The following is a 13,636-nucleotide window of genomic DNA, read 5'->3' on the forward strand; positions in this document are numbered from 1 at the left end:
CTAAAAATATGGTGTGATGCACAACATCATGCACTGTTTCTGCATACAGTAGAGTTCAGTGATGGATAGTCCATCTGTTTTGTCTTTATTCCTGTGACATACGGCGTATCTTTGCTTTCAATTTGCATTATGTAAAAAATTTACAAAATAAAGAAGTTAGTTAAATCTATTGAGATATGCTTGAGAATACTAATATGCTTCATGGTGGGAGTGGGCATGTTGATGTGAACCTTGGTGGTCTAATAATGTGCTTCAGTCTTTTGGCTCTGGAAAAGGGGATTAGGGGCACAGAGAGGGTAGGCATTCGCACCCCTCTCTGGGTCAGGGACCCCTATGAGCAGCACTCAGGCCTGCCAAAATGGCTCTGTATTCACAGGAGGCACCAAAGGGGACCATGATAACAAAATGAAGCCACTTATACCGGTGGTGGTACCAGGAAATGTGGATGTACTATTATCTTGCCAGACCTCCCCAAATGATGTGTGCAAAGTTTCTTTGGAATTAGATGGGCGCACAGTGCAGTGTTGGGCAATGTCTGGATTTAAACATTTTCCCAACCCCTTGTCGAAACAATGTTGATATACAGTCACCTAAAGGATTATTAGGAACACTGGTTCAATTTCTCATTAATGCAATTATCTAATCAACCAATCACATGGCAGTTGCTTCAATGCAGTTAGGTGTGTGGTCCTGGTCAAGACAATCTCCTGAACTCCAAACTGAATGTCAGAATGGGAAAGAAAGGTGATTTAAGCAATTTTGAGTGTGGCATGGTTGTTGGTGCCAGATGGGCCGGTCTGAGTATTTCACAATCTGCTCAGTTACTGGGATTTTCACGCACAACCATTTCTAGGGTTTACAAAGAATGGTGTGAAAAGGGAAAAACCTCCAGTATGCGGCAGTCCTGTGGGCGAAAATGCCTTGTTGATACTAGAGGTCAGAGAAGAATGGGCCGACTGATTCAAGCTGATAGAAGAGCAACTTCGACTGAAATAACCACTCGTTACAACCGAGGTATGCAGCAAAGCATTTGTGAAGCCACAACACGCACTACAAATAGGAAAAAGAGGCTACAATTCACACAAGCGCACCAAAATTGGACAGTTGAAGACTGGAAGAATGTTGCCTGATCTGATGAGTCTCGATTTCTGTTGAGACATTCAGATGGTAGAGTCAGAATTTGGCATAAACAGAATGAGAACATGGATCCATCATGCCTTGTTACCACTGTGCCGGCTGGTGGTGGTGGTGTAATGGTGTGGGGGATATTTTCTCGGCACACTTTAGGCCCCTTAGTGCCAATTGGCATCGTTTAAATGCCACAGCCTACCTGAGCATTGTTTCTGACCATGTCTATCCCTTTATGACCACCATGTACCCATCCTCTGATGGCTACTTCCAGCAGGATAATGCACCATGTCACAAAGCTTGAATCATTTCAAATTGGTTTCTTGAACATGACAATAAGTTCACTGTACTGAAATGGCCCCCACAGTCACCAGATCCCAACCCAATAGAGCATATTTGGGATGTGGTGGAACGAGAGCTTTGTGCCCTGGATGTGCATCCCACAAATCTCCATCAACTGCAAGATGCAATCCTATCAATATGGGCCAACATTTCTAAAGAATGCTTTCAGCACCTTGTTGAATCAATGCCATGTAGCATTAAGGCAGTTCTGAAGGCGAAAGGGGGTCAAACACAGTATTAGTATGGTGTTTCTAATAATCCTTTAGGTGAGTGTATAAGGAGTAAATTGCAGGCAATAACACAATGTATTAAGAAATGTTTACTTGTTAAAAACACAGCATACATCCTCACCTGTTTGGCAGTTATTCAGTTTCGGTGTGAGCCAGTAGAAGAAGCGAGCCTGTTGAAACTGAAAGATGTTTCATGCATAATAAAAAATTGAGAAAAGTGTAATAGTTTTGTCTTATAATAATAAAAAAAAAATGTTTACTTAGGTAATGCTATTTTTATATTCAAGCATTAGAAAGAATGCATGAATAGCATTCATTTCCTTGTTCCCTTTATTATAAATGCACTATCCTTTTCATAGCTTTGGTAAAAGTTGTTTGTGACAACTGACAAGACTCGCTAGTGTGGGAGGTGGGATTGAATGCACGCTGATCAATGCACCTAGCGCAGTTTACCTAGGTTTGTAGTCTAATGTCCACAATGTTTTTGAACATTAATTATATGGTCTACTGGGAAAATTGGCCATTTGACATGAGTCCCTGTTTGTTCTCTCACTGTTCTGCAAGCTTATGTGCTGGCGCACCCGGATGTACATGTCATGTTGAAATATAGTAAAACATTGTTTTTGAAGTACTGATGTCATGGTCAATGGCTGCCTAATTGTCAATAGACGATTATGTTGTCCCATCGCCCAGCCCTGTTCCATACAAAGCATTCCATTGAACAATGTGATTCAATACCCTGCAATATCTAACATGGTGAGTTTGGGTGGGATGATGCTGCTGGCTTAGTCTGAAAGTCTGTATCGTCATGACAAAAGTCATAGTATACAGAGCTATCAGATAATATCCTTTCGTACTTCAAATACCATGAAGCTAAGCAGATCCCTTTCCCACTTCCTAAAGACTGGCGTGCCCATAGCAATCTGATTCACAATTATGCTAGAAATGCTATCTCTACAAAGAAGTAATTAGATCAACATGTTTAGACTTTAACTTCTATATTGATAGTGATGTTCGTTTTAAGAGGTTTGACAACTAACTACTTCCCATTGTGATAAATGTTGTTATTGATTGGTGTAGATGTGAGATGTATTTTTTTTTATTAGCTGTCTGTGTGCTAAGGTGTATGATTCTAGCCTATCAGGGTGAGAAACATCGATTACAGCAGAGTTCTCATGTTGTGGGTGCACGTAGGTATCCCCGCCCCCAAAAAACACAAACATAACTTTGCAAAAACCATTTAGAGCGGTATTCCACATATGTTGAAATTGATAGGCTCTTCACAAGACTAATAGAATGTGATCATATAATGCTTAAGGTTAAAAAACAATGCTTTGCCTTGATATCAAATCAGTTTTTCTAAATTGTCTAACAATTTTTCTAAATTGCCTAAGCACCTTGAGGTCTGTCCCCTGGGCCCATGTCTGTTCAACTGATGGGACATTGCTGTTGGAACTAATGGAATATTGGGCTGAGAGAACGTAGACATGCTCCTGGCTGTTGTTTATTAAACAGGTAATGGCCATTGGACTGTTGGTTAAATGTTCAATTTGTCTACCAAAGAGTTTTAGCTTGTATAAATAAAAAATGTCAGTACAAATATGTTCCGTTGATTCACCCCAGCACTAAGATGCCATTTAAGCTGATTGGTCTTACTTTCTCACTTAGCAAGCAAGAATAAAAATTATGAAGAATGTATTAGGTATACCCCTGTCCCTCAACCTGCTGCATGCTAGCTTTTCATGGAGATGTGAAAACGGCTATGTAAATGGAGTTTAAGTCCTTATGTTGTGGATGTTCTGTGATCTATTTGTGCAGTTAATTCTTGGACTGCATTTGTTGAACAGCTGCTCTGATTACTGACTGGGAATGTAAAATGGGAAATTCAGCTGGTGTTGAATTAACTAATCCATAGATTTCTGGAGGCCTTCTTTTAGTGCCAGAATGACTGTAGCGACATATGAAAAATATCTTTTCTTTGTCCTTCTGGTCTTGCACTGTCTAGAGTGATGTAGAGAAGCGCTTCCTGTACTAACATTCAATTCGCTAAGTTATGTCTTCAACCTCTTACCCATTCTGTTTTTGTCTTTCCTAATACAAAGCTACGTTTGGTTTGGTTTACTTTTCTGCCTTTTTAGGGGTGATGGAGAATTGGCATTTATTTCCCCTGCATACTTGGAGGGCTCCAATGTGGCACGCCAGATCAGTTTTTCCAGCATGTTTTTGGAAGTGCTGTCTGTCTACGTAATGTGATGTTACTGAGCAGAAAGGCTTCATTCCGATTTCTTGGTTGCTGAAGTGGCTGCTGCTTGCTAGTTATTGAATGAACGTTCCTGGCTTAGTGCCCTGTGTCTGTCCCTCTGTCTAGCCCCATTCACCCCCAAAAACCTACCCGTATCCCCGTTGTCTCATGAACCTCCCTGCACACACCCTTGATCTCATCTCATCCTCCTCTATGCACTCGTGCCCACAACCCCCTGGTCTCGTCAACACCTGTGCACACACAGCTACCCACAACCCCTTGGTCTTATCACTATCAATACCTCTCTTGTAGGCACCATTGGTTCACATTACCTTGTGGATCCATGTATCTGTACACACATGCAAACAGAGACATACATCAGGACTCTTGTGAGTGTGACCACATGTGTGAGGTACTCTTTCTCGCTCATGAATGTGAACGCAGGGCTACACAATGAGACTTTTCAAAATGAAGTGGCTAAAGAGGCAGATTAAAGAGGCAAAATAAGCTAGGGGGGATGCCAAGTCCATAGCGTAATTCAATTAACTCTAATATCGAACAAGACCACATGCCATTTACAAAGTTCAAATCAAACCTGTATGCTCGATCTGTAGGCTAAAGACCCCATATGCGGTTTATTGGTGATTGGCCTCGAAAGTTATAATATATATATTTTTTGCTTCAGATCAAGTCAACCAGTCAATCAAATGTATTTATAAAGCCCTTTTACCATCAGCAGTTGTCACAAAGTTATTTTACAAACGTCTCGTTCCCTCATCCCCTACATACTGACATCTGTCCTTGAATGAATACCAGATGCATAAGGTCGGAGAACCCTGTTGATGAGCTTAAGTGGTGAGCATTTTGTGAACAGTGATTCATTGCCCTCACAGTTTTCAAGCAAAACACTTCTAAACGCAATCTAATTGTGTTGCAGCTGCTACTGGACTTTAATTGTATTACAAAATAAAATGTCTTTGTATGCCTAGCAGCATGTATTTAGAATCGTCAGTTGAGGGTGTTACTGAATAAAATATCGGAGTCAGTAGAGTTGAACTTCCCTTCACTAGTCCTTATTGGCCAGTGTTTACCAAGAAGTTGAATTATAATAGCCAAGTCAAACCACGGAATAAAATGTCTCTACGGTTGCTCTGCAAGGTCTAGCCATGACTTCATAACAAAAATATGGACATCTACGCCCCCTTGCTTAGTAACCTAATCATTAATGGACAAGGACAGGTGTCTCAACATAATATCTAATGAAACGACTTAATCTTCCTCTCGAAATAAACAAATATGCAAAATGTTTTTTTAATCTAAGCATTGTGAAGAATGATGTTGGGGGTGCAACCAAATCATCAGCTAGTGCCAGTCTGGAGACCTTCGCAGGCAGGCGGAGGGACGCAGGCAGACCGTATCTCTTTGATTTAGGCAACACAGGTGGACGTTGCTTGGGGGATCCGGCTGCAGACGGACATGCATGCTCACACACTGGTCTTTAGGCATGCAGGCGTAGTCCAAGTCTTACACTGTCCTCCTGGCCGTGTCCTCTTCTGCCACTAGGACCACCTACTACTGAAACCATTCTGGACAGTGTTACTTGTAGTCTAGGTCAGTGTTCTCCCGGGGCAAACGACTATTCAGGTTCAAGGGGCATTTCTCTGTTCTGATACTCGGTGATGCTAGTACCGTTCATTACTGTTGAATGGAGACTGGTTATTTTGAGCCAGCCTAGGAGTAGCCAAGTGTTTTAACTTTGGCGTAGGCTCCCCTGAAATACGTATTCGTGGATCAAAGTTTTGCCAGTAGTAGCACGCACCAGTGAGTTCTGAGGCACATTTCCACATAATCGCCATAGTCTTGAACGTAGAAAATCCATTCTGTTTATAGGTGTTGCCTGCCTATTAACAACTCTTCGTTCTGCTGCTCTTTGGAACCAATAAGGACAGATGTAGGAGTACACCGCTGTGGCTCATGGCCAGCCAACCGAACACGTACATGGAGCAGTCAGTTCTGTTCTTCGGCAGTTTGTGGCCTTATTGCTTATGCTCAGAGCCAACATTAGCCCCTTAGATAGTAGATAAGTTTAGCTTAACCAAACTTAATTTAAGACTTGAATGTTTAGTCTGAAGGTAAACCCCTTTTCTGTTCTTCTAAACATGGATGAATGAAAGTTATGCCTACAATTTGGCGGACAAATGGAGAATTTTTAAGACGCAGCCATTGCATGCTGGAAGTTGCACATAATTCTCAAAACGTAAGTTTCCGTTTAGGAGACCTGACATTGGCTCAGTTACCCAAATCATTTAAAGGAACATTTGTTTGGACTCAATTGGTTCTGCTCCCAGGCTGACAGTTGAGTAGTTGTCTCCTTTTTTAAATGGGTGTCCTTATTGAATTGTTTCCAGAAGGCCAGATAGTGCACACAGTCTGAATCTGTCAATGAGGTTAATACGATCTGACACAAAAAAAACATCTCTCTGTTGATCCTCTCTTCAAGCTGTGAGAAGAGGCATGGAACATGAGATGAGAACCATTTGATGGAAGAAAAGAAAAAGAAAAAGCAAGAAGAGAAGAAAAAGAAGGAATCTGCTCCGAAAAAGGTGAGCCACAGTTTTTGTTGCTGTTGGCACTTCATATGGGTATATTATTAAACACGATAAATGGGTTAAACAGCCAACATACTGAAATGTCTGTTATTTTTATTATTAATCAGACAAGCCTAAAACTGGTTTAGTTGTATTGATTTAACAGGTGAAAAAACATTAAAAATGTACTTTTTGTATTGGACCATAAAATCCAAAGTTACTTGTTTGCTTATCGAATTAAGCAAGCTAATGTGCTTATTTTGCTTTGAAGTAGCCTAAATTCCTCTTGTCAAGACAGATACCCTATTCTCCGTTCCCCAGCCTAAACGCTAACCTTTAAAGCCGTAACCTAAATATGACATACATTTGAACATCATGCCCAAATGTTAGTTTAACTCTGAACCTGGCCCCTAAACCGGAAAGATGTGGTTTTTCTTAGTGGGGACGGTCCACAAGACCTCATGGGGACCAGATGGTCACAACTTGTACACAGACCTGGATAACAACCCCAGTAATATGTTTATCAGCCCCTACACTGCCCTGCTCCCATGTACCTTCTCTTGGACCTGCTCCTCCTGTTCTCTGAAGTGTCAGTGATCCTTTTCCACTGTCTTACTGCTTCTCTCTGGATCCCACATAACCTATCCTACACTCCTATGTGGCTGAATGAAGCCAAGCAGAAGGGATACGTTGGGATGTATCTGATTATGCCAGATTGTGCATGCTTGTGCGTATTTCAACTCTAAGATGTCGTCCGCTATTTTACTCTTGTTCCAACTTCTAACCCTGACCCACAGGCAGCTGTCCCTGAGCATGGCAGCAGAGAGTGATGAACATGAAACCTTTAGCATTAAAATTAGCTAACAAGAACCTTACCATGAATAGTTTGTTCCAATTTTGTTGGCTGGCTTCATTTATCTGTTGTTTTTGAAGAAGTTTTGATGTTATTTTAGGTTCACATAAGTTCACACTTATTTCTTCATTCGGTTTCATTTCACCAGTACAAAACGTATGGATGAACTTGTATGTATGTATGTTTGCCAGATTTATCTGGTTAGCAATTGTTAATCTGTAGTTTTTACTATGTATCCATATGCATGTTTTTTGTTATCTGTTGCTAATGCATTCTTGCTCTTTCTTTGTAGGCCCCTGAACAGACAACCAAAGGTGAGTTGTTCACCTCAACCCCTGAAAGTGAACTGAAATGTTTCCTGCTTTTGCTGTGTAGTGAGTTGCATGTGGGTTTAGCTTATTTAAATGGTTTTACAGTAGAATGTACAATGTGATTCATTCTGGAGCGGCCTTTGTTTTGTGCAGTTAACATATCAAAAGAATTCCTGCCTCATCTAATCCAGGTGGGCCAACTTGGACTCAACGACTGCATCAACATTTTGAAATTCAACCGAAGGCTGCATAGCTTTTTAGTTCATCATAGTTTTGTTAAAAAATTTTTTTATTGTAGTAGTTTGACGACTCCTGTTCTAACCACCTCATGGCTCTAAAGCTACTGCCTCATGTAAACGTGTCATTTTTTTGAGGTGGACTGGACTTTTTTGAGTCTGGACTTGGCTTGAGGATGAACTGTTTGTTTGTACATATGGCTGAGGAAGGCCGGAATAATCTAGGTTACCCTGACTGTGTACCTGGATCCTATTGGAGGACAGGATACAGAACAGTGGAAGCACTGAGAAATTCCCCTCATTGGGGCTTCACTGTCAAGGCGAGGGGAGAGAGGGTGAAGGGAGGCTGATGAGATTCATCAGAGTAATGGGTGAACTGCTCCAAGAATAACTATGTACATGGTGCGCTAAGCTAGCGCGGTTCTGAAGTGGACCCCGAGGTCTGTCGTGAGAAAACATCCTCACTATCTCACTTTCTCTGAGAGGGGGAGTCGGAGTGGCCTGGGCTAGAGGGGGGGAGGGCAGAAAGGGGCCTGGCCTGATTGGAGGGGCAGGGCCTATTATGTAGACTAGAGATGGGATACATTGGCAGAAGGGACTGGGTGGTGCTTATATTGTGTGAGGGATGGTTCCTAATCTCATTAGTGCATCTGTTAATGGTCCTGTTCCAGCCTGTATGACTTGACTTGGGGGTGGTTAAAAGTTGAGGAAGTCAAAGTGGAGGAAGGTGTGCGTGCTAAACATTTTTTGAAAGAATACCCAATCCAGTAAGGATCCAAGGGGAACCAGGGCCTGGTTTTCCTAAAGCTTCTTGATGTGTAGATTCATAGTATAAGTAGTAGATATAAACATCTACTATAAACAAAGTGGCGATGCAACGCAGTGATAAACATCCCCCTGTCCCAGCTTTTTTGTAACGTGTTGCTGGCATCAAATTCATGATGATGTCTTTGTACTGTTTTCAGTTAAATATAGGGATAAATGGATTTGTGCATCATTGCATTCTGTTTTTATTTGCACTTTACACAGCATCCCAACTTTTTTGAAAATGGGGTTGCACTTCAGAACCTTAAGTTTCATGGCAACAGGAATTCTGTCAATTATCATGAAAATGTCTGAGGACAGTTTGTTTGCCTCCTCCAGGAGGAATGTTAGAACTTCCAGCAGAATAATGACCCAATGCCTTCCTCCTGACGCAAACACAAATGACCTTAAACCCTATTAAAAATGTGTGGTTTGAGCTGAAGAGTTCACAAGTGAAGACCAAGATAACAGAATTTGCTCCTTTTAATGACAAAACAAATACGTATACGATGTAATATATAGAGGATATTTATCAACCATCAGGCCGGGCAGATAGAAGGGCGGCGGGTAGCCTAATGTTCAAGAGCTTTGAGCCAGTAATTGAAAGCTGCTTCCTATCGTCGTGCCAACAAGCTAACATCTGTTGTACCGTTGAGCAAGGCTCCTAATCCTAATTTGCTCCTGTAAGTCGCCCTAAATAGAAGCTTATTGACTACAATGTAACTTGCATGGTGAATAAGAGCAGTAGCCAATTCACTACAGTGTAACATGCATGGTGGTGTTGTCTATTTTGTTGGTAGGTTTATGTAGGGTGCAGAGATGAATTGAAGGGGGTGAAAATATGAGTGTTCAGGTGAAACTGGCACCAAGAAATTCTAGATACTGAAGTATTAACTCTGCCTGGCTCAATGGTCTCATCCCTGGCTTTTTGTTGTCATTCCTCATCAAACATTACAGGACTCAGTGCTCTTATCTTGGTATGGTGACAGTGCACAAAGTACTGAATAGGGGTGCCGATAATTGGTTTTTAGACTCGTATTTCTTGACTAAGGATATTTTTCTTTAACAGATATAAAATTGTTCATTGTAGAGTGTAAGATCAAGTTGATGAACACTGATGTGTTCCGTTTTCTTTTTCTCATCATTACCAATGGTGGCCAATTGAGGTCACTACTTACAGTATAGTGACACACTTAATCCTTTGTTTCCCTGTGGGCGATTGGGGGAAATATAGGTACATTAGTGCTTCAAGTGGTAAATCTGTCTTGGGGTTTCACCTAGGGATATGTTGGGTTTTATCTGGATGTGATTGGAGCGCACCACAATAGATTATAGTTGTTGGAAGTCTGAACGCCACTTGGGTGGGTGTCTTGTGTCTTTGAGCTGGAAATCAGTTTCAATAATATTCTAATGTTTATATATCTTTTGTGTGGGCTTTTGGGAAATGCATATCTGGGCAGTGCAGGAAAGATGCATTGCTAAAATACTTGTAAACCAAAGTACCATAATTATTGGACATCCAGGCCCACATTTAATCCAAAATCCGTCTGAGCGGGGAGAATCTGATTTAAATTGGTTCTGATATGTATCAGACCAAAATGGAGCTTTATCATGCAGTAGCCTATGCCAACAACATTGTTTTGACTCATTTTGCAGTTAATGTTTCCCATGCATTTTCTGTTCTAACCAAGTTGATCTCATACATGATTTGTGTTGTATAGCTTAGTATTTTCATGAAAATATCTCTGGCTTAGCAGTTGCTAATTGCCTACAATGTAACATGCATGATGAATAAGAGCAGTAGCTAATTGACTACAGTGTAACATGCAAGGTGGTGTTGACTGTTTTTGTTGGTAGGATTATGTAGGTGCAGATATTAATTGAGGGGGTGACAATATAAGGAAGATGTGTTCAGGTGAAACTGGCCCCAAGAAATGCAGTTGTAAAAGTGCACAAGAACACCAGGTTCCTGTGTGTTTACTGGCAGGGTTGCTGCAGCTCAGAGCCCTTGAGATTGACAGAACAGCCCCCTAACCCTCAATGTGACACAGTTCTACTGTATAGGAGCACATCAACATCCAGAATGCATGCATGCATGGGCCATTTATGCATATATTCATGTTGTCACCAACCCCCTTTCTGGGATTGTATTTTGTAAAGGTGTCCACATACTATACACAGGCACATGTGTCATTATGAAAGTAGTGTGTATCAAACAACCAGTGTTATCCTGCGCATCCTTAGCCTTGCTTATTTTCCCCTAATGTAAAGACTCCTTTCATTAGTACAGTTACATGTGAAGTTACATCTATCTTGGTTAAGCTGAAACCCACATCTTGTGTAATTGTTCAGATTAATGTAGGAATCCACCCATAACCACATTATTATAAAAAAGTTAAATAATGCAAATATGGTAACAATATATATAGTGATTTTTATTCTGCCTTTTATAGTTAGCAACCTAAATGTGGAATGTGTTGATAACCAAATCTGTTGACCCACACTGTGATGCTGCCTTGACAGGCACTGTTGACTAAGTAAATGTTTAGCTCTGTGGTTAAGTTGTTAGAAAACCTATCCGCAAAACAATTCAAAGTCAATATCAGCATGTGAAATTCTTCCAGTGACTTTGGAATTTATTTAGGCCACCTATTTTCTCAACGTTTTATTATAGACTGAATTTATAAATAATATATAGTTCATGTTTTTTGGCCATAAATCTGCACACAACACCTGATCATGACAAAGCGAAAACGTGTTTTTGCCAATTTATTGAATACAAATTCTCATGTACGTAAGTAATCAGACCTTTTTATTAGCAACTCCGTGATTTTCAGATTTGACAGGACCACCAAAAAATGTCATTCACCCCTAATAGAACATAGGCTGTCACTACATTTCATGATTTCTATTTCTGGGGATTGATTATCCCTTTAAATTCTAGCTTGATATGTTCTGAAACCGGAACAAAGTGCTCCAGCTTTCCACTACGTTTCCCAGCTGGTCTATGTGTAATGTGTGTAAATGCCATGGCAAAGAAGCACCAGGCGCAAATAAGTCAATTTATCCAATAAATCGAAAAAATGCACACTAGGTGGCTTACGAAACAAACACAAAGCACAATAACCCACGAGGGGTGAAGAGAAACTAGGCTGTTTTAAAGCGAATCTTATCAAACGCAACAAAGACGCCGGTGTGGGGAAGGGGTGGTTCTGCCGTCGTTCCCATGCCGGTGGTTAGTACACCAGCGAGGAGGAGCACGTGTGTCAGAGGTTAGCACCGTCGCACCCCGGGACTCCGTCCTGACACTATGGGCCGAATATCCTTCCATTTGGGAAATTTAAAAGATTAAAACCTCTGCAAATTCCACCGGAATTAACACTGCTCATTATCTCAACAAACACTAGTCTATTGTACCAGTTATTGGAGTCAGTGAGAGATGTATATTTTAAACTAGTAAGCACATAAATTCATCCCTGTTGATGGTTCCCATCAGTAAGTCCATTTGTGGAAGCAGAATGTGTTCCTACCACTTCACGGTGTTGTCCTGGCTATGGCCAAGTTTCAGACCCGTTGTTGAAGCCCACCACCCTCTCACCATTCAGGCCTGTTCTGGTTCCATTACCTTCCTTTCTACCACCACTATTTATATTTTTCTCTCTTGTCCACAATATTAACTGTAATACAGAATAGGCTACTGCAAACTGATTCATTTTTTTCTCATATTTTACAATTTCATTATCTTGATGATCTGCTTAAATTTAAACACTCCCCTGTTACACACACCCTCTTACACACTGTACTCTATCATATATGTCTTCTCGCCCTGAAATTTAGAAAGGACATTCACATTCATGTCCCGAAGCCTCTGCTGCGTTGTCTTTGCTGGGTTCTTGGGGTCGTTGTCCTGTCAGTGGGTGCACTTTTGCCCTTGAACACTCTGGACCTGGTTTTCATCAAGGATCTATTTGTACTTTGCTCTGTTCGTCTTTCAGCTCATAGCATTATGCTGCCACCCCAATACATCAAAATAGGGATTGCATTTGCTAGGTGACGAGCGGTTTCTGTTTTCCTCCAGACGTGATGCTTGACATTCAAGGCAAAGAGTTAAATCTTGGTTTCATCAGACCAGAAAATGTGGTTTCTTTAGGTGTCTTTTGGCAAACTCCAAGCAGGCTGTCATGTGCCTTTCACTGAGGACTGGGTTTTGTCTGGCAACTCTAGCATAAAGGCCTGATTGCAGCACTCCAACAGAGATTGTTGTCCTTCTGGTAGGTTCTCTGTTCTCAGAGTGACCATCAGATTCTTGGTCACCTCCCAATCTGGGGCCCTGTTCCCCAGGTTGCCCAGTTTGGCCGGGCAGCCAGCTCTAGATAGTGTTAGTGGTTCCAAACTTATTCCATTTTAGAATGATGGCCGCTGAGTTGTTGGGACCTTCAATGCTTACATTTTCTGGTACCCTTCCCCAGATATGTGCCTTGACATAGTCCTGTCTCAGAGCTCTAGAGTCTTTCAACCTCATGGCTTTTCTTTCTTCTCGGACATGCCCTGTCAACTGTGGGACCTTATATAGACTGGTGTGTTTCCAAAGTATGTCCAATCTACTGATTTAACCACAGCTGTAAACATGTTGTAGCCACATCTCAATGACGATCATTTTGGTCTGAATACAGTTCTTATCTAAATGTTCTGTTTTACATAGATAATTTGCCAAAACAAAAGTCCCCCTCTGTCAATGTGGGGTGTTCTGTGTTGACAGATATTTTCCTTCACATAATCCGTGTTAGAATAAGGCTGTAACGTTTCAAAATGTGGAAAAAGTGAAGGGGTCGGAAAACTCCCAATGCATTCCAGTAGCGTTTCACTGTGTATTATTTCTGGGATGACTGAAGGTGTGGGGAT

General features: G+C 41.2%; 1 protein-coding gene across 5 annotated transcripts in view; it reads left to right on the forward strand.

Moving 5' to 3' along the window:
- The window catches only part of tnrc6c1 (trinucleotide repeat containing adaptor 6C1), a 68,125-nt gene that overhangs the window by 7,036 nt on the left and 47,453 nt on the right, over positions 1-13,636 (forward strand). For 4 of the 5 annotated variants that reach the window (XM_029123124.2, XM_029123123.2, XM_029123126.2 and 1 more), the window contains exons 2-3: positions 6,443-6,545; positions 7,676-7,697. In XM_029123124.2, the coding sequence (XP_028978957.2) occupies positions 6,483-6,545; positions 7,676-7,697 (85 nt within the window). In that variant the 5' untranslated portion in view covers positions 6,443-6,482. Of the gene's footprint in view, positions 1-2,736; positions 3,216-6,442; positions 6,546-7,675; positions 7,698-13,636 lie in introns of those variants that run through there. The other variant, XM_029123125.2, reaches the window with a different exon arrangement.

This window comes from Esox lucius, chromosome 11, assembly GCF_011004845.1.
Source record: "Esox lucius isolate fEsoLuc1 chromosome 11, fEsoLuc1.pri, whole genome shotgun sequence".
Classification (NCBI taxonomy): Eukaryota; Metazoa; Chordata; class Actinopteri; order Esociformes; family Esocidae; genus Esox; species Esox lucius.